The sequence below is a fragment of the Arachis hypogaea genome, chromosome 4, assembly GCF_003086295.3.
Source record: "Arachis hypogaea cultivar Tifrunner chromosome 4, arahy.Tifrunner.gnm2.J5K5, whole genome shotgun sequence".
Taxonomy (NCBI): Eukaryota; Viridiplantae; Streptophyta; class Magnoliopsida; order Fabales; family Fabaceae; genus Arachis; species Arachis hypogaea.
The window spans coordinates 113,602,809-113,624,855 of NC_092039.1; the positions used below are offsets into that span (position 1 = coordinate 113,602,809).

Genomic DNA, 22,047 nt, shown 5'->3' on the forward strand with positions numbered 1-22,047 from the left:
AAACCACTCTCGGCACCAACTTTAGAGTTTCAAAGCCAAAGCGAAATTCACTCTCAATTAGCAAACTATATATCTAAGATTATGTTTGAGAGGGGATGCATAGAGTGATAAGATTGTTAGTTAAGCAATTCTCAAATATTTAAGAGAAGTTAGTTAAGTTTGTTATAAGCTACCATCTCTCTTATGTTCTCCATTATTTTTATATATGACTTCAACAGGTGTAGGTTCAGAATTATCAATCAATAAGACAAAGTATATATCAATTGGACTGTGTCAATTTTTGTTAGCATGTGGAGAGGATCCACAAAGGACTAATGAAGAGAGTAATGTCGCATCTTTCAACATTCAAAAATCAGAGCAGCGAAATATTAAAAATGTGTTTCTAAAGTTTCTCTTTGATTCGCTGGTGTTTGATAAAAAAGGAGAACAATTATTGTTATACCAGCCCCTGAAATTCGAGAGAACACAAGAGAGGTGTTATCTTCCAACCAACATTGACACAGCTATGATTTATACAGCTTGGTTCTTGATTATAAAAACAAAGTTTCATCCAACATATATCAAGCAAAAACGAAAAGCTTAATAGGAAATAACTTTCAGCAAATTGAAAAAGAAGTATAAATTATAGTCACATTCAGTTTTTATAAATTTTAATCAACTCACATTGGAAAATCCAAGAGTAACATGCATTGATCTTCATCTGTAATGCCAAGTCTCCATCTTGTTCTTTGTTCAAATAACCTGAAAATCACAATGAAAAAAAATAGTAATACTAAAAGATTTGCCTAATGAAAGCAATAGCTAGAAGAGTGAATGAGTTGATGGCTTGCTTACATGTTGGGGCTGAGATGAACCTGTTTGGCTTGGCTTCGTTAATATCATTCTTCGTAGACTTGAGAGGTAGCAGTGACAGAGATATGCTTGATATGCTTAATTTGTGGCCAATCGTTGCCGGTTTCCTCTTGACATCTTGGCAGCAACAGCGGGCAGTTGTCAACTCGTAACGACCATAGAGAAGTGAGCTTGCTCATACTTTGGGGAAGCATAGCTAACTTGTGGCAGTCCCTGATTGAAAGCCATTCAAGGGATGTAAGGTCGCCTATGACCTCAGTCAAAGTTGTTAACTCAGGACAATTCGTGATGAATAGATCTTTTAGAGAGGTAAGATGTTTAATTCCTTCAGGAAGAGATTTAAGCTCCATTATTTCCTCCATTGCCAGGTATTTGAGGCTTTGCAGGCCCTCCCATTCCTCATCAGGTAAATCAAGTCTTCTACAGTTTTTGATAACCATATCTTTAAGTGAGCTAAGTTGTTTGAAGCATCTCATTAGAGAAGTTTTCTCACTTCTTTTCCTTGAAGTGAGAGACTTTTTGTCACTAATATAAAGATATTCAAGAGAAATGAGGTTTTTTGCCCAATCTTCTGGAAGAAGAGATTGTTCCTCCACAGTTATCATTGATAAATATTTCAGCTTGGAGAGAGGTGGGGAAGAATTTGAAACCAGGTCTGAATCTGGTAGCAGACTGCTATTGCTAGCACTTGTATGATTGATGGTTTCCAGCAATGGTTTCACGCTGGAGCCTTCTAGCACCAACCTGTTATCGAGATTTGGATACAGTGGCATACATCCTAGTTCTGGACAGTATCTGATAATCATTTCTGATATGGAACCGAATATAGCAATGCTGCAAGTTCTACCCTTCCACCAGCTACTGAGCTTTGGGCAATCTGATATTGAAAGTTCTTTTAGGAGTTCCAGTCCTAGCTCACTGCAATCACCTACTCGGTCTGTTATGTACTGCAGAGAATCCAATCTCTGAAGTTTGAGAATTTTTAGTTTAGGAAATCCATCTAACGGAGGAAGAGATTCACATGTGGAGCAGTTGTACAAATTGAACTCAACAAGATTTTCGAGGGACCAGAGCCAATCTGAAAACTGTCTACCTCTATATCCAACAATGTGTAGCTCTTGTAGATTTGCATGTGGCTTAAGATGTCCTAGGCATATTTGGTCATTGTTATTATTATTGTCATCCTCCTCCTCCTCCTCCTCCTCGTCTTCATGATTCCATTTCAGAATAAGGTGCTTAAGATACTGTTTATCTTTCAAATAGGCATGTCCATCCTCCCCTTCCTTAAATTTCAATCGCTCCAAATGTGAAATTTCCAACTTCCCTCTCAAGTTATTCAGACTAATGAGATCCCCAAAATCTTGAATGTTCTTGTAATTTTGGCTGCTGCTGGCCACGAATTGTGACAATGTTTGAAGATTTGTCAGTGTCTTCATCTTAGGCATATGTGTAAGATGCGTACATTCCTCTATCTCCAGGTGCCTAAGATTCTTCAAACGATTCAAATCATGGGGCAACTCTCTGAGCCTGTGACAACGAGACAACACTAATGTCTGCAAATGCTTCAACTTACAAATGGAATTGGGAAGCTTCTTCATGTTGTTGCGTGATAGATTAAGGTATCTTAAACTCTTCAACTCCCCAATTGAAATGGGTAACATCTTCATACCCAGCTCTGATAGTTTCAACACACGCAAGCTCTTGAACGCACAAAGAGACCAACTTAACTTCACCTCGTCTAGAATCCGCAATGACCACGTATCGAGGAGGGACATGTTGAAGGAGACTGCACGCAGGTTTGTGTTGTTAGAAAGGAGTGATTTGAGTCTGCTATTTGAAACATCAAAGTCATCAGTCAGCTCCACTCGGCGGATTGTTTCCTTGACAGTCTTGTCATTATTGTACATGTGGATATGGAAGTTCTCCTTGCCAGCCACATATTTTGATAGTTCTCTCATTAGATCATAATACACAGAGCACCAGTTAGTGTCCCAGAAGATTGACCTTCGGGAAAACTCTCGTATACAGTCGAGACCCAAATCTTCTGGCTGTGGGTATTGAGGAGAAGAACAACAATACATATTTACAGGTCCAAGATATCCCTCCGCCATCCAATGCTTAATTAACATCTCGGCATCAACACCGTTATATGGCGTAGAGAATATAAATGACAAATAAGAAAAACATTGCTTTAGATGCCAAGAGGGGAGCTCGTTGTAATACATCAACTGCATCTCCTGCATAAATTCCTCCACTAAATACTCAGTCTCTGATTCTTTAACCTCACGAGACCTGAGAATTCTTGCCATTTTTATTATTGCTAACGGGACACCACAGCACTTTTTTACTATCTTCATTTGAGTGTCTCTGATATTCGACTCACTTGGACCTCCTCCTTCTCCTTGTCCTCCTACAACTTGCTCAAATAGAGCCCATGAATCTTCCTCGCTCAGCTTTCTTAGTCTTTCACGAAATTTTGGGCTAATGATATCGACTACGAGATAACTCCGTGTAGTTACAAGGATTGCACCACCAGATGAATCATATGCCTCCACCAGTTTCTGCTGCAACTTGACCCATTCCTCGCGGTTCTCATTTGCAAAGTCATCCAGCACGAGAAGGAATCTGTTCTCCTCGCTAACGGCTTCTCCAAGATCAAGATTTTCCTCCATGACAATAGAGTCATTCTCCTTCTCTTCCAGTTTCATCATCTTCTTCTTCATTACGAATTCATGAATCGCCCCATTCACTCGGTTCAAAACAGACTCGGCATAGAACTCATCATCACGGATGCCGTCAATCCAAATCACGGAACCAAACTTACTTATAATACTGTCATCGTTACAAACATGTTCAGCAAATCTCGTCTTCCCTATCCCTTGAATCCCTACAATGGCAAAGACTGGAAAATTGCCATTATCCACTCTTGTCGGTTCCAAGATCCTCTTTATCCATCTTTCCTTAGCTTCTTTTCTCCCGACAAACTCTATTTCTCCACCCTGCACATCCGAGTCCGTTAGCTTTTTGTTGCTCTTCACAGGAAGCTTGGTTGAGTCGGTTGCAATGCGTTGTAGTCGATTCTCAATTTGCTCGAGTTTAAGAAGTAGGCCACGAGGTGTAGGCTTGTAAAGAGAGAAGAATGTTGCCATGGTGCTCTGTTTTGGAGGCACACTGGCATCAGCTGGAGGAAGATTTAGATCGTCCAACAAGTCCCACAAATCGATGACGGCATCCGTGACATCTGTAATCCATCGAGGTGTTGCAGCATCACTGTTCTCTGGCTCCTCCTTGATGCATAACAGATGAAGTTTGATATTCTCAGCGATGGTGGTGCTATTTTTGCCAAAAATATTGAGAGAGTTCAACCTCTCTATGATTTTAGCGATGGTATCGCCAACAATGCTCACAACCATTTTCCCCGCAAAGTCTTCTCTCGCAACAGCAGAAGGAGACAAAACTACTGGAAGCTTAACCTGTGAAGAAAGCAAAATCAATTTTGATAATTAAGCAACTTAGTTTGGATTAAAAAGAATAAGTAACTTTAAAAAAAAGGTTAATTTCATTGTGATGAATCCAAAATCATTTTAGATTGAACTTTGAAAAGCTTGTGATATGATCAGTATGGTGATCCTTAGAGCAACTCCAATGCTAAGAAATAGAGTTCCTCTTCTGACATATGGGGACTCAAGTACCATTGGAGTGAAAAGGGAAGGAGGACTCTTCACGTGGATCAAGATTGAGAGTTCCTCTAAACAGGGACTTGCAACAACCAATCAAATCATGCCATGTGGTAAGTTAATAAAAAAATAAAAAATATATTAAATATATATTGAATAATTAAATTATAATTAATTTATTAATAATTATAATAATTTATTATATTAAATATTTATATATCTATTTAATTAATTATTTATATTAATTATTTAATAATTAGTTATAATAAATTATAATTAATATAAATAATTATGTTAAATCAATATCAAATATTATTTATATTGTTATATTAAATTATAATTAATTAAATTTATTTTACATAAAAAATAAATTTAATTTTTACATATTATAAAATAATTTTTAGTTGGATTATTTATTTTTATTTATAAAATTTAAAATACTAACCGAATTTAAGTTATTTATTTTAATATTTTATAATATTAAATTATTTTAAATTTATAAATTTAAATAATATTATTATAAAAAATAATAATTATATTAATTTTAATTACTTTAATTAATTAATTATGTGGGACCACAATAGGAACTAAAGTTAGTTCCTTCTAATGGAAGAGAGAGAGATTTTTTGAGTTCCTATTTACTGGTAATGATGCAAAAGCTGACGTGGAGTTACTTTTTATGACAGGTGGGTCATAAATAGGGACTAGAATGAGTTCCCTACTGGAGATGGTCTTAGTAAAAATTTCTAAAGTAACTATTGAAATCAGTTTTCGAAAATTTTAAAATGGGACGTTTTAGTTTCCAAAAAAAATTAATACACAAATTAGTCTCATGATTTCTCTCCAGCAGCTAAAACAATCCCGAGACTCATTTATTTGTTTTATGCCAACGAAAAAAGACTCTCCAGCGTGTCCAGCAACATGTCCAGGTGTCATAGAAGGATAAATTAGTCCCCAGCCACCTCATGAAAACGGCGCCGCTTAGAGCTTGGCACCAAACATAACAGTGTCCTCTCCAATTCCCACACCGCCTGCTCCTCCCTCTTCCACGCGCTCACCCACTCCAAAGCCCCCAACTTCGTTTCCGTCCTCATAGTCGCCTTCTGCGAATTGGGTCATGTCCAAGAAGCTCTATCGGTGTATAGAAACGTCTCTTCTTTGCCTCTCTTGAAGGCTTGCAATGCGCTTCTTCACGCCCTCGTCAACACCCATAGATTTGATTCACTGTGGGAGGTCTATGGGGACATGGTGTCGCGTGGATTCTCCCCTACCATTGTGAGCTACGGCATTTTGATGCAGTGCTGCTGCAGCCAAGCTGATTCTGTTGGTGCACGCAAGCTATTTGATGAAATGCTCCACCGCAAAATTGAACCAACTGTTGTGGTTTACACTATTATGATCCGTGTTCTTTGCAATGAGGGTCGAATGGGAGATGCCGAGGGCGTTTTCCGTTTGATGAGGGAATCCGGAGTGGCGCCTAATTTGTACACTTATAAGACTCTCATGGATGGTTATGGCAATGTAGCTAATGTGATCTGGGCTTTCGAGTTGTATGCTGAAATGCTCTGGTAAGAATTGCACCCTAATGTTGTCACATTTACTACTATGATAGATATTCTGTGCAAAGTGGTGGGGGATCTGAAAACGGCAAGGAATTGCTTTGTGTATATGGCAAAATTCGGGGTTGCACCCTTCTCTGTAAAAGTTTGAAGAATGCGTGGGGTTTGGTTTCTATTCAAGTAGAGAGGGGTTGAGGGTTTGAGGCAGAGGAGAAGAAGCACAACCTTGTGTCTCCCACTAAAACTCAACGTTTGGTGCCGACCTCTAAATGGCGCCGTTTTCATGCGGTGGTTAGGGATTAATTTGTTCTTCTATAACACCTGGAAATGCTGCTGGACAGGAGAATAACCATGCTACTTCATCTTTTTCAGGTGGCATAAAACGGAGAAATGAGTCTCGGGATTGTTTTGGTCGGCGGAAAAAAATTGTGTATTAATTTTTTTTTTAGAGATTAAAATGTCTAATTTTAAAATTTTTGAAACTAATTTGGATAATTACTCACATTTCTAACTTATTTTATAACTCATACAAGCTTGTAACTTATAACACATCATGATAAGTTATTAAAGTGATTAATATGACAAGTTGATATAATTTAAAAAGATATATTTTTTGTCAATAAATTATAAATTTTTTATATTCATCTAAAAAATTATGAATTTGAATCTCTATTTTTTATATAAAAAAGTGACATTTTTTCTTGCGTATAACCATAAAATTAGTATAAATAAGTTTAACTTGGTTAATTTAATTTGATATTAAGATGATGGAAGTATTGTTTCCATATTTATTTCATGTACAAAGTTATTAGTCATATTTTTTATTAGAAAAGAATTGGTTTGGTATTTTGTTTAAGTATTTATACTATTGAAAATGTTTAGTAACCAAAGAAAATCAGCTAAAAAACAATCATAATTTATTTTATTTTATTTAGTATTTATTATTATTACGATAATTAATAAATATTAAATAAGACAAATTTTGATTGTTTTTTTTTTGTCTTTCTAACATTATCCTTCTATGTCAAGGATTTAGTTTGGGTAGGATAATTACCTGTTTATAATCTCTTTAAAATAAATTTGATTAAGGTTGAGTGGCATCACCAATGATTTTTATATTTCATTAGAGATTTTGTTAGAATAAAATGTTTATCTTATTTTAGAATTTTGTTATATTATATTTATTTGTAAAATATTTGATATTTATTTTGTGTCAATTCTATTTTACGCTTTTGTTCGCACGTTTTATTTTGGAATAAGTATTGTTTTGGTTCCTCACGTTGAGGGTCGGAATCGAACCCGTCCCCGATCTAATTTTCGATTTAGAATCGTCCTTAACGTTTTTTTTCGTATTAAAATCGTCCTTTTTAATTTTTATTCCTAAACTACCCTTCCTTTTTAATAAAATTTAAAAAATTAAAAAAAAAAATAAAACACCCAGCTCACCCCACCCCCACCACACCCCTCTGGCCTCCCCTTCTCCCAACCATCCACCCCCACCCCCGGTCTCCCCCTCCCCGTCTCCCCTTCCCGCCACCCCCACCCCCGGTCTCCCCTTCCCCCTCCCCCACCCCCACCTCACCCCCGGTCTCCCCCTCCCCGTCTCCCCTTCCCGCCACCCCCACCCTGCGGTCTCCCCTTCCCCCCTCCCCCACCCCCACCTCACCCCCACCTCACCCCCGGTCTCCCCCTCCTCGTCTCCCCTTCCCGCCACCCCTACCCCCACCCCCGATCTCCCCACCCCACCCCCGGTCTCCCCCTCCCTGTCTCCCCTTCCCGCCTCCCCCTCCCCTCCCACCACCCCAACCGTGTTTTATTTTTTTTAATATTTTAAATTTTATTAAAAAGGAAGGATAGTTTAGGAATAAAAATTAAAAAGGACAATTTTAATACGAAAAAAAAATGTTAAGGACGATTCTAAATCGAAAATTAGATCGGGGACGGGTTCGATTCCGACCCTCAACGTGAGGACCAAAACAATACTTATCCCTTCTATTTTCTAACTCAACCTATACTGTGAGACACAAACATCAATCATCTTGCGTTGGATATGCATTATGCTTATGCATTATCAAATATATTTATACAATATATAATTTAAAAAATAATATATTTAAAGTTTTAATTATTGAAATATATTATTTTTTAAATAAATATAATTGGTCATTTAATATATATTTTAATAATTAAAATTTAAATATATTATTTTTCAAATTACATATTGTATAAATATATATAGTTAGTCGTATTATAATATATAACTATCTGTTATTTTTAACTCTGGACAAATTCAAATTTTAAGTCTTATGTTATCTTGAGGGCGGCTATATTTTATATTAATTTTTTCAACATAAAAATTTTGGTAATCATTCTTTACATACTAATGAGTCAAATGATGATTTTTAATAAATTTTTAGGAATCGTTTATTGTTACGTTTTAAATTCATAAGTTTATAAAAATGTAGATTTTCTAAAATTCGAACTAAAACACAAAAACGGGATATCTATTCTTATTCGTTTTGATTTTTTTGATATTTTATTTGAATATAAATGGGAGGTATTTCCTTATTGACATTTATGTTTTAAAGTCAATTAACTTAAAATTAGTTAATGTCAATAATCTGTATTAGTACTAAATCGAATTAAACTGATTCGATTTACTATATATGGGTTGGTCAGTAGTAAATCAAATTAAGTCAATTCGATTTTCTACAAAAAAGACTAATTCAAATTAGGTCAATTCAATTTATATAAATATGTGCATGAGACTTTGATGTAACGATTTTTATTTTGAGACATTCATGGAATATTGGAGATGGTGTGGTTTAACTGTGTTTTACCCAAAATTTTCTAAATGAGAGAACTAAATTCGGTTTCATGATTCCAACAAACTTACTATTAACGTAAGAGGAATGTTAGGGGGCCAGCAATTTTTGTGTTTTGTAACTATCAATTGGTCATTAATAGTGTTTTTAATGGTGTGAGATTACATTAATAGTGGAAGATCACTCACTTTTGTTTTGATAGTTAAATGCTGGTCACAAAACACAAAAATTGTTGACCCCTTAGACTTTTCCTTAATGTAATTCAACATAGAAAAAACTATCATTTCTACTTACAAATGTTTAGAATGTTGACAAAATCATCCACAAAAGAACAAATTTAAACTTATATCCATGAAAGATATGTTTCGTATGATAAAATTACCCAATCCTCAAATTTTTGTTGATAATTTTAAAAAATTCACCAAAATTTTCAAATTACCCCTCCCTTCTATCTTCAACCACTAGCACCGTAACCCTTCATCACTATCATTGCCTTAGTCTCCCGTAACATTACCGCATCGCCACCACTACTACTAGCACTGCTATCACTACCAAAGAAAAAAAAGACATTCTTAACCAAACCCTAGAGGGTGACAAGAGGGAAGGAAACCATAACAACAATATTGATGGCATCGCAATTGGTAGTTGAAAAGTGAAGGAATCCAAGAAAAACGGTTCCAAAAGGGTTAAGATCGAATTGGATTCCAAAAATCGATAAAGGTTGCAGTAGCAGTGGCGTTGACACCGAAGGAGAAGAGGAAGAGAAATACAATGGCAGCAATGAGGACGAGTGTTGGGAATTTGCCCCCTAAGAATGATCAAAGCCCTAGAAATTTAATGGAAAATTTTAGGATTTTGTGGTTACGCACCTGTGTTTGAAGTTCACAAGGTTGATGATAACCTTTTAATATTGACATTTAGGGTGTATGTGGTTCAAATATTACTTTGTTATAAACATTCCATTTCCATGGGAATCAAAGATACCCAAGGGGAAGGTGGAAATTGAAATGAAGGTATTTTGATTCTCGGGAATTAAACTTGCTTAGGAATAGCTTTTCAAACTTTGAACCAAACATGGGAATATGATATTCCTATTTTAAAATTCCTAGGAACTATTTATAATTCCTCCAACCACACACACCCTTAAGGATCTTGAATACACGAAGATTATATATTGTATTTTAACTTAGTTATATTGTATTGTTTTAACATGGTATTAGTTATATTGTTGTCAATATCCAAAACAAACTTTATGAGAACCTTCTTCTTCATTGGTAAAGGGTGTTTTTTTTTGTGGTGCTAGTAGTGATGACAGTATTGGTGGTAGTGATTTAGTGGAGTGATATTAGGGTGTTGCAGGTGATTAAATATAAAAAAGGAATAATTTGGAGATTTAGGTTAATTTTTTAAAAAAGTCAACAAAAATTTTGGGGTAGTTTGTTTTGTTTGTCGTAGAAAATTCTTCTTTCATAGGTATAAGTTTAGTTTTGTTTCTTTTGTGGATGATTTTTTTCGTGTTATTTTCCTTTAACATAAATTTTAGAGTCAGTTATTTTTAGCCAACACTTGCCTTGTCTTGCACACGGAAATATTTCACTGGTAAAACACTACTAAATATTAGCTAACATTTAACAAAAATGTTTTTTATGTACTGGAATACAAAATATTATAGATATGTTTTTTAATTCATTTTTAATGTATATTTTATATTTTGATTGATATAAAATTGATTTTTTATATATACACAGCGTGATTAATTAAAATAATGATATTTTTTAATTTGTAAATAAGTTATTATATTTTAAAAACGTTTGTATTAAGACATAAAAAAAACGTTAGTATTAAATTTTCATATATTATAGAAGTTTATAAAAGGTTTCTCCTGTTATAAAAATATTAAAATAAATAAAATACTTTTAAGCATATATCAATGGAGAATAATTTGAAGAGCAATGTTATATGATCAATAAATATTATTAATTTTTTGTCAATATTTAACCAACAATAATTTATATTTATATTTATAGAAATTTTGCATACAATAAGTGCATAATCTACATCTATATTTATGAGAGTTTGTACATTTGAATTAATAAAATTTATTTGTTAAAGATAATTTAGTGTTTGTGGTGGTTAAATGATGACAAAAAATACAAAAAATTGGTGGCCCAAAACATTTCTCTAATTTTTTTTTTCAAGATAAAATTCATTTCATTAAATGAAAATGAGTGGTCTAAAAAAGGACAACATAACAAGAGAAAGGTTGGAACGATCCAACTTTAGTCATAATACATAATTCAATAGAAGAGAAAAAATCAAAAGGTAAAGTGAATAAAAGTGAAGGAAATCTCCAGGAAGAAAGGTCAAGAATGGTGTCGGTCTTCTCCCATGGCTTGGCGAGCAGCATCAACCAATTGAAGAGGATGGCGTCTCTTGTTCTCAAATAGCTTCTCGTTCCGGGTAATTCAAATCTGCCATAACACATTTGCTGCGAATTCTTTCTTCTTCGTCGCATTGCTCACAAATTTCAGAATTTTGTCAAGCTCACTCCACCAAATCCATGGTTCTTCAATTAAAGCTGGAACAGGTAGATTAGTGATTCTCTAGGCCTCAACAGCGTCGGTGGACATCCAGAGGCAATGCGCAACCGTTTCAGGGAACCTGTTGCATCGCTGACATAATGGACTCACTGATGGAAGTCTTTCACTTAGCCTTTGTTGAATAAGTAGGCCTTTGTGCATAATTTTCCAAAGAAATTTTTTTATCTTGGGTTGGCATTTGATGCTCCAAATATCAGACCACAATTGCTTATTTTGACACTATTCTGGCAGAAACTCTATTGGGGGGTGGAAGAATTGGAATGCTAGCTGGTACCCAGACGCTACTGAATAGCATCCATTTTTCTCCTTTAGTCAGGTAACCTCATCATCACCTTGTTGGATTTCAGTGTTTATGATTGCCTCTGCAATATCTAGTCTGAATAGTTCTTGTATTAGTATCTGGTTCCATGATCTGGTTGGTAAAATTAGGTCTGAAACTCATGTAGGATTGTGCTCTGAATTAGTCTCTGTAGTAAGAGTAATAGCCAGATAATCACGAACCCATAAATCTTCTCTTATTCTGATATCTAAACCGGTGCTTACCCTCCATAGGATACCTTTTTCCAGAACTTTTCTGCCCTCTACTACACTCCTCCATCCCCAAGAAGGGTTGATTCCAACTTCTGCGCGGAGAAAATTGGGGTCTTTGAAATATTTACTACGGTACACTCTAGAGATTAGAGAGTTTGTTCTTGTAAGTAGTCTCCAACCTTGTTTGGCTAGCATTGCAAGGTTAAAAGCTTTAAGATCTTTGAAATTGAGACCTCCTTGGCTCTTGGACTTACAAGTAATTCTCCACCCAATCCATTGCATCCTCCTTTCCATCCTTTTTGGCCCCACCAAAATTGCAATATGGCTCTTTGTACATCTTCTATTAGTGTCTTTGGGAGTTTAAAGCAACTGAGAGTGTAAATAGGCACTGCTGTAGCCACCGCCTTAATAAGGACCTCTCTTCCACTCGATGATAGTAGAGTCCGTTTCCAATGTTGCAGTTTCTGTAGCACTTTATCCTTAATGTAATTAAAGGTAGATTTTTTTTACCTCTACACTATAGCCGACAAGCCCAAGTATCTATTCTGGTTACCCACGTGGGAAATGTGTAGTAATTCAGACAACATATCTCGGGTTTGGGTGGGCGTGTTCCTGCTAAAAAAGATTGAAGATTTGTCCAAGTTAACTGTTTGTCCACTAATCTCTTCATAGTTACTTAAGACCCTGAGTAAACGCTGGCAGTCCTTGACCGTAGCCTTACTGAACAAAATTGAATCATCTGCAAAAAATAAGTGGCTGACGTTAGGACATCTGCGATTTAGTCTCAACCCAGAAAACTCTAGGCTCTATTCTCCTCTGTGGAGCAGATAGGATAGACCCTCTGCACAGAATAAAAAGAGATAGGGGAAAGAGGATCGCCTTGTCGCAATCCTCTACATGGTCTAAAATAACCATGAGGTGCACCATCCACAGTAACAGAGTAGGAAACCGTAGTCACCAGTCCTTAATCCAATCCACCCACTTTTTACAAAAACCCAGTTTCTCCATCATGGTCCAGACAAAATTCCATTCAACCTGATCATACTCCTTGCTCATATCAAGTTTCAGAGCAAATTCATGATCTCCATATCTTTTATTCTTCAGAGAGTGCATAAATTCATGGGCTATCAAAACATTGTCACTAATGAGTCTTCCTTTTATAAAAGCACTTTGTGAGTCACTAATAACCTTGTGCATAACTGGTTGCAATCTATGAACAATTATCTTTGAAATAATTTTATAAACTACAGTGCTAAGACTTATAGGTCTAATCTGTTTCAAAGACTTAGTATCATGCACCTTAGGGATTAGACAGATATTGGTATGATTGAAAGATTTTAGTACTCTACCTCCACCGAAAAAACTCTTGACAGCACAGAGCACATCTCCTTTGATAGTCTCCCAAAAGTGTTGAAAGAATTTAGCCGTGAAACCATCTTCACCCGGAGCTGAGAAAGGGTTAATTGAAAACACAGCTGATTTGACTTCTTTTTTTGAAATAGGCCTCACCAGAGTTCGGTTTATTGCTGCTGTTATTTTCCTAGGCATTCCTTGTAACTCTTCAGTAGGATCTTTAGGAAAGCTGGTTGAGAAAAATTTTTCAAAATACCGTTGAGCGATTTCAACAATGCCCACCGCATCTGATGCCGTCCCCCCATCCTCATCTCTAAGCTCTTTAATTTTGTTCCTTATGTTCCTAGCCTGAAACTTGGAGTGGAAGAACTTCGTATTTTTATCCCCCCATTTCAGCCATTGTATTCGAGATTTTTCTCTCCAGTATCTTTCTTCTTGTTCACAAGCTTCCTCAAGTTCAGCTTCTAAAATACGAATTGTTGCTCCATTTGCAAGCTGCCCTTTCTTTGCTTCGTCTGATATCTTCTCCTTAAGGCTCATGATTTTTGAATTTGAGTTGGAATTAGAGGTTCTTTGCCACTCCACTAGCTTGTGCCTGCAAGACGTTAACTTTTCAGCCAACTTAAACATTGCTGACCCCACTATCTCGTGCCTCCAAGCTTGCTTGATTATATTGCCAACCTCTTCCTGCTCACACCATCGCTCTTAAAATCGAAATCTTCTTTTAGATCTCCTTTCCTCCTTGTGTGAGCATAATAGCAATGCCTTATGATCCGAGCCTAAGTCATCTAGGTGTTTGACAAAGGTATCAGAAAATTCAGACCTCCATGCCACTGAAACAAGAGCTCTGTCCAGCCTTTCCTGTATAAAATTCCCTCCAAACTGCCTATTATTCCAAGTAAATTTTTCTCCTTCAAACCCTATGTCAACCAATCCTCCCGCATTAATGAAATCATTAAACTTTTGAATGGAGCCAGCTGATTTAGCTCTACCACCCTCCTTTTCATGGTGTGCTCTGATAGCATTGAAATCCCCAATTAATAACACTTGGTCTCCTCCGTGCGCTATAATTTGCAGCAACTTAGTGTATTGCTCATCTCTTCCGGCCTCATCAGTGTGTAAGTAAACACCAATAATTTCCCATTTCCTATCCTCTTGTTGGCTTTCCATGATAAAGTGAATGAAAAACATATCATGGTTCAAAATCTGTACATTAACTCCCTCCTTTTATGTCACGACCAAACCTCCCGCCATTCCAGTAGGGTTCATTGCAAAGCAAGACTGAAAACCTATCCTCCGCAGTACTCCTTCCACAGCCGAGATATTATTTTTTGTTTCGAATAAAAATAATACCTCGGGGGAATGAGATTTATTAATCCCTTTGATGTTGTGAACTGTCAAGGGTATTCCCAAACCTCGACAATTTCACATCACCATCTTCATACCTCCTTGGGCGCCAATTGTTGGGTGGTACCCACTCCCTGTTCTGATTCATCTGTTTTCTCCAAGCACTATTTCTTATAGCTTGCTATATCGCTGCTCCCTTCTGTTCTCCTTTTACTCCCTGAGATTGCACTATACGAATTTTTCCTTCTAGCTATCTGTTTCAGTTTCAATTTCTTCGAATTTTCCTTCTCTCCCTTCGCCTCCATCACCCCAATGGAGAAAGTTAGCTCCTCCATTTTGTTCTGATTCGTAATTTTTCTTTTTTCTTCTCCCCCATTCCTTATAGCCTCTACTCCTTTAATTATTTCAGTCTCTCTTCCTTCTTTTTACTTACTGGTCAGGATCCTGCAAGAGCTTTGAGCCTCATTCTCCTCTTTTCTTTTTTGTGAACTTCTATGTTGGACAGAGAGGTTTGCGAATTCCAACATTAAATTAACAGGTACTGGCTTCTGTTCTCTGCCTTTTTTAGATCTGTTGTTATCGCTGTTTGGATTCCGATTTTCTTTTTCATCTTCCACTCTTCTTCCAATTTGCTCTACTTTGAGCCATCCTCCCCATTTCTCCTCTATTTCCTTTCCAGTCGCCACATCCTCCAAGTGTTGTTGACAATTTTTGATTTCATGTCCAATACTCCCACAATAATAACAAAAGTTACCAATGTGCTCGTATTTGAGTTGGAATTCAGTAAATATGTTATTGCTGCCAGAGATTTTTAGCACTCTTCGCAATGGCTTTGTAATATCGAGCTTGACCTTAATTTTTAGCAGGCTTCCTTCCTTACTCCGTATAGAGAAAATACCAACATCTAACACCTCCCCTAAGGTCTCTCCTATCCTTTTTTCCAGACCTTTTGTTTTGCACTGCTCTAGGAAGCCCCAAATCTGAATCCAGATGGGTACAGAGGTAAATTCTGCATCACATACCGGAAAATTCTCCCTCCATTGCTTCAGATTAAGAATGTAATTCTTGAAAATCCACGGAGCTCCCTTTTCTATTCGCAGAACGTCAATCTCTTTTTCAAAAAAGAATTGATAAAGGTTACTTCCATGCTCTAGAACTTTGAAACCTTCTGGTTGGGACCAAATGGCATAGATGGCTGCCTCCAATGTGCCTCTACTGAATTGTCTATCAGCGAGGAGTCTTCCAATTAAACTTTTAGAGCATTTTTCTATCCCTTCTTGGATATCTTCATTAGCGTACGAAATCACCTTATTCTCCTCTGCATCACTCATACCTTCTTGTGTATTTAGAGGGGCAACATTGACTGCCATGATAAAACCTAAAGTACTTGACGTAAATTGACTAGCAATTTTTAGTATTACTCTAAAACCCTAGCAGAGCACTGAAACCCTAGCAGCAACAAGGCACAATATTTTTAGTATTAACATTTCTCTAATTTGAAAAAGAAAATTAATAAAATCAGTATTGTTATTTATGTTTTTTTTTAATTAAGTTCCCACAAAAATATACTTAGGAATATTGTATTTTTTTTAATACTTTTCTAACAGCAAGGACTAAGGAATAACAAGCTTTTATGCAAGATTTGATTTCTTTTAAGAATTAAACCGGACTGGTCGATCTGACTGAAAAACTGGTAAATCAGGCACTTGGTCGGTTCAATTGAGTAATCCGACCACACAAGATAAATAACCAGAAAGAACCGGTTTGAACGTTTAATTTTGATGAAAATCGGTGAACCAACGATTTTGTGTAATTCGGCCCGTTCGAAACTCTCTTTTTTTTCCCTTATCAAAACGACATCATTTTGGTCGTTAAAAAAAAAGCCCTTATCCTAATGTCCGAAATGGCTACCCCTCCTTCTTGGACTCGAAGGCTCTTTTTCTCACCTCATCACATCATAGTCTTTCAGTCTCTCGCAATATCACTCCAAAACTGACGATTGCGAGCCGTCTCCTCTGCTTCATACTACGGCACGTCTTCGACTACGTCGCGTTTGTGGCTCCTTTGCGCCGTCGCGTTTTTGGCTCGCAAGCAACCTACCTCGTCACGTCTCCTTGCTCCACGTCTCTCGTCGTCGTCATGGCGTCTTCTCCGTCGCTATTGCCTCCCCCTCGCCAAAGTCTGCTTTGCCGTACTCGGACAGATTGGTTTTCTCACCTTTCTGCGTTCGTGAAGTGAAATTCATCATCTCTGTTTTTTTAGTTATTCAGTTGGATTTTAATTTAATTAAGTGGGGGAGTAACTGCTTAATGATATTGAATTGTTGATTATAAATCTGTTTATATCATATTGTTAATTATAATTTGTTGATGAGCACTGAAAATATTATTGCATAACATCAGGAGTTATTCCAGGTAACATTGGAAACACATAACAAACTACAATAAAGCTATTTGTTTATAAGTGCAAGAAAAAGTGTTAGCAAACAAGTCCATTTTTTTTTTGTCTTTAATATGTGTCTCGACAAAAACAATAGTAAGTCAAAAACCAAATACAAGATAGAAAATTTTTTGATGGATAAAAAATTAGTCAAATTTTATCCCAGAATAAAGACATGATGTATGATTTTGTATCTATCTCCTACTCCAAATTAATTTTTGTGCTTCCCAGTGTTTTTCTTATTTCTATCATGAGAGATAGTTATTAAATGTGGCATATGCAATGTTTCATTGAATTATTCAATAACATCACCAAAAAATGGACATTGAAATGAACTTAGACGGATAGTGCAAATGATCACAACATTAGAAAATAATGGCACACAAAGAAAGCTAGACTTTAATGTTACCATCTTTCAAACATAATAGAGTATAGAAGGCATAGCACAAAATAAAATACTATTATGTCAAATTAAGAGTGAACCAATATCCGATCAGTTTGATTACCGATAAGTTTTTACAACTATGAATCCTTATACTTTTTTTTTTTGGATTGAGTTCTTATGTCATATAAAATTTTGTAATTAAGTTCATACTATAATAAAAACGTTAAAATTAACAGAATATTTTATTAAATAAAATAAATATATCTAACACTTAAATGAATATTCTATATAATTTAATTAAATATTCTGTTAATTTTAATATTTTTATTTTAAATAAGAATTTAATTGTAAAATTTAATATAATATAAAAATTTAATTAAAAAAATATAAAAATTTAATTAAAAATTTAATAAAATTATAAGAATCAGGTTCAGTTGCAAACTTTTAACCTATATATTTCCGTTACAATTATAAGGATATCCATATTAAGAAACTTTTAAACAATAACTGGTGTAAAAAGGTGTTAAGATGGTAACTACTTCACAATTAAATAGATATTCCAATATTTTTTAAATAACATGAGATGATTAAAACATAACTTAAGTGATCTGCAATAAAAATTATTACACAAACACAACATTATTTTCCAAAAAAGAAGCTAAAAATTAATTAACTACAAAATTTGAATTTTAACGATGAATCCGAACACAGACACTGATTACTACATAGCAGAGGAGTAGGGTATCAAGCATCCAATACATTAATGGCAGAAAGGAAGAAATCAAGAAACATGGAAGCACCGGGCGAAAGTATGTTCAATGCCTTATTTTGGATAAAAAGATTGTAACAGAAGCGTGAAGGCAAAAAGAAATTAAAGCAGGTCACTTACAAGAAGGGGAAGCACCGGTCACAGCGATGGCAATTGATGGACACGGAGGTGCGGCAAAAGCACGGCAGCGCAGCCGAAAAACAGTGATAGGTCGCACAGCTACGTAGATTATGAACGCAGTATAGAGAATGGATTTGCGGCACGCACAATGAGATTTGCCGGCGTCAAACGGCAGCACGGCGGCGAGCTCCGGAACAGAGAGTAGCAGCGGCACAGAGAAGCCCAAGATAGCGGTTAACGAGCATGAAGAAGAAAGAGGTGGCCTTTGAGTCTTTGAGAATACAGGTGTATTTTGGGGATATTAATTCTCTGTTCAGGATTTTTTGGAATTACATCTTGAGAGTAAAAATTAAAAAGCCATGTGGATGATTGCCAATTGAATTCCTGTTAGATTTTTTAGTGGACACATAAATTCTTATACCTAATCTCATTACATTTTTATATAGTATAATTTCATATTTTACAAAATTAAATAATTAATTGAAAAAAAATTATCACGAAAAAAAAGTTTTTTCATACTAATAAAATAAAAAATTTAATTAATCGGTTGATTTCTATAATTTTATTAAATTTATAATTAAATTTTTATATTTTTTAATTAGATTTTTATATTATTTTTTAATTTTGTAATTAATTTTTTGTCGATATAAAAAATGTTAGAGTTAATAGATAAAATATTGTTTCTTAAATTAAAGATACTTATAATTAAAAATCTAATTAGATCTTTGATCACATATATTTTTGAGGTGAAAATTCTGTTAATTTTAATATTTTTTATATAAAAAAACGTAATTATAAAATTAAAAATAATATAAGAATCTAATTAAAAAAATTATAAAAATTTAATTATAAATTTAATAAAATTATAAAAATTATTAAAATAATTAAAATAAAATAAAATAAATAACATATCACGTCAAATATTCATGTTTTTTCTTTATTTACCCATATTTTTGTCAAATATTTTTTTATATAAAGTAGTGGTATATTTTGTATACAATTTTGCTATGCATATATCTAATAATTTTAACTTTAATATTAATGTTTTGTTAACAACTAATAAGTATTTTATTTTTTATTAAATAAAAATAATTTAAATATATAATTAAATGATAATAAATTAATAATTATACTTTATGCAGTACAAATACTTCACTAAGTTATTGTATCAGTATGTCATATGACATGCATATCTTTGATATATATCCATTATCCAACTATGACTTAGTAAAAATAAAAAATATTTTTTCGTACATATTTAAATATCATTATATGTTAATATGTCTATCTTTATTCTTAAAATGTATTTTTGAAATGAGTTTGAAAATAATAAATATTGTTATTTATGAAAATAATATTATTTTAAATATTTTGTATAATTAAAAAATAAAAAATAGTGAATTTATATTTTAATATTAAAAAATATCAAAATATCATTATAATTTATTTGAAAAATATTTTATATTTTATGTATATGTCGTGTCTCCATATTTTAGGTTAAAAATTTTTTTTAATTTTCATGTGTTTGTATATCTCGTATTGTATTGTATCAAGTATTTGTGTCAATATCTGTATATCATGGATTATATTTTATACATATATTAAAAGTGTTTGGTATATACTTAGTATTGTTATTCTACATAAAAATAAATAGCAAAGAGAAGGTTTTAGCAAAAATTTATTGACTTCCTAAAGAAAGACCCTTAAGTTTAGCATTATTTTTGTGGGGTGGGTGGGTGGGTAGTAATTGACTAGCCGTGCAATAATGTTTACAAAAGGACGAAGTTAGAAAAGATTCAATAATTAGTCCTATGGGCCTATGCTGTCCAGTTCGCCATGAAAACTACTAAACAATAATTGAATTTATTTTTGGCATCTGCATCAATTATAAATTGGAATTTTCTTTGCTAAAAACTAAAACTGAGTGAATAATAAAAACTATAATAACTAAAATTTATATATGATGTTTTTGTTTTTTATTATAAAAAATAATTTTTATTTTTTATTAAAAATAGGGAGTCACTTCAATAAAGACGTCTAAAACGTCTTTTTTTTTAAAAAAAAATTTTAATAATTAAATTTTAACACATATAATCGATTAAATCGTGTTATTTTTTTCACAATTAGATCAGACAAATTAATTTGACCAAAAAATGGTGAATTAAATTTTGAATCAATCCAAATTAATATTATTTTTTATAAAAAAATGACTACAATACCTCTATTATTATAGAAAATGACTAAAATACTCTTATTAATTTTGAGAATCATAAATTCTAGCCCTTTTCTTTTTTGTTGTCATAGAATTAGGATTTAGAATTTTCAAATATATATATATATATATATATATATATATATATATATATATATATATATATATATGTGTGTGTGTGTGTGTGTGTGTATTTTAGTTATTTTTAATAATAGGAATATTGTAGTCATTTTTATAAAAAATATTAATTTATACCGGTTCAAAATTTAATTTATTAATTTTTTGGTTAAACTGATTTGTTCAATCTAATTTTAATAAAAATAACACAATTTAATTAATTATATATATTAAATTTTAATTTTTAAAAAATATCTTTAAAAATTGACGCTTTTGACATCTTAATCGAGGTGGCTCCTAAAAAATATACTTCAACCACAGTATGTAACATATTTACTGTCCAATAAAGGAAAGCTAAGTTGAGATAACAAAATTGTTAAAAGTTTTCAATAATGCTTGAAAGAGAATAAAGTTCCTCATAAAGTCGAAATGAAATCATGTTTAAGACGATAATGATTTATTGTACAAGGAGAAGGCATTGGACGCCAAAATCCTCACCCTTGACAAATGAGAAACTACAAGCCGATTGAAATATGGTTGTGATATATTGGAGCTTAGAGCTTGAAATTCAAACCTTTTAATTTTTGGCAATTTATTTTCGTAGAATAGAGAAGATCGAAGGCTTGGCAAGGCTACCACTCCAATCCTACTCGGACAACTTTGATGATGAGCACATAACTACCGGACTTGGATTACTATGATGATTAGTAGTTCTCTTGATATTTTTTTATGAATAATTATTAAATAAAACAAACAAAATTTATTATTTTTTGTCAATACTTGAGCAATGCTCAATACTAAAAATAAATTCTAAATTCTAAATACTAAATTTTAAATTTTAATAATATAAAAATAAAATGTTAATTCAAAATGTTGACAAATATTGTTAAAAAAATACTGTTCATCTGGAATTTTCCTTTTACTACCTATGCTCGTAAAATAAATCTCAGATTAGATACAACAATAGTACCTCTCGAGTATGATCTTTACCTTGATTGGTATCTCCTAATTATCCATGTGTTCAGTAATCGGGTTCCAGACAGGTCGGGAGTACAAATGAAAGGGTGGATAGGTGGGGACGCCTTGACTTGGGTCGCACTGGTAGCGGACTACTCGAGCTGACGAGCACTTGGGCTGGTGAATGGACGAGGGGGGGTGCCACCTGCAAAGACACTCCGACGCCTAAGTCAGAAATCGTACAAGCAGGGGGAATGATGTGGGAAAGTGACATACCTCGGGGGAAGAGCCAATCTTCCCCTTA

The 22,047-nt window shown here is 34.0% G+C and overlaps 1 protein-coding gene across 2 annotated transcripts; it reads right to left on the reverse strand.

Annotated features, from left to right (window-relative positions):
* Positions 1-232: 232 nt before the first annotated feature.
* LOC112797351 (putative disease resistance RPP13-like protein 1) lies at positions 233-18,843 on the reverse strand. Of its 2 annotated transcripts, XR_003199736.3 has the most exons (4): positions 18,458-18,843; positions 835-4,325; positions 664-741; positions 233-448 (listed from the first exon to the last, which is right to left on the reverse strand). XR_003199736.3 is itself a non-coding variant. In XM_025840231.3 (3 exons), exon 2 carries the CDS (start codon positions 4,263-4,265, stop codon positions 879-881), a length of 3,387 nt encoding a protein of 1,128 aa, XP_025696016.1. In that variant the 5' UTR covers positions 4,266-4,325; positions 18,458-18,843; the 3' UTR covers positions 580-741; positions 835-878. The 2 variants fall into 2 exon arrangements, 1 of the variants encoding a protein (XP_025696016.1); XM_025840231.3 differs by lacking the exon at positions 233-448 and having other exon boundaries at positions 580-741.
* Between the last annotated feature and the right edge of the window lie 3,204 nt (positions 18,844-22,047).

Bases quoted from the DNA above. Each gene is read 5' to 3' on its own strand.
- LOC112797351 (XM_025840231.3), bottom strand. From the start codon at position 4,265: ATGGTTGTGAGCATTGTTGGCGATACCATCGCTAAAATCATAGAGAGG.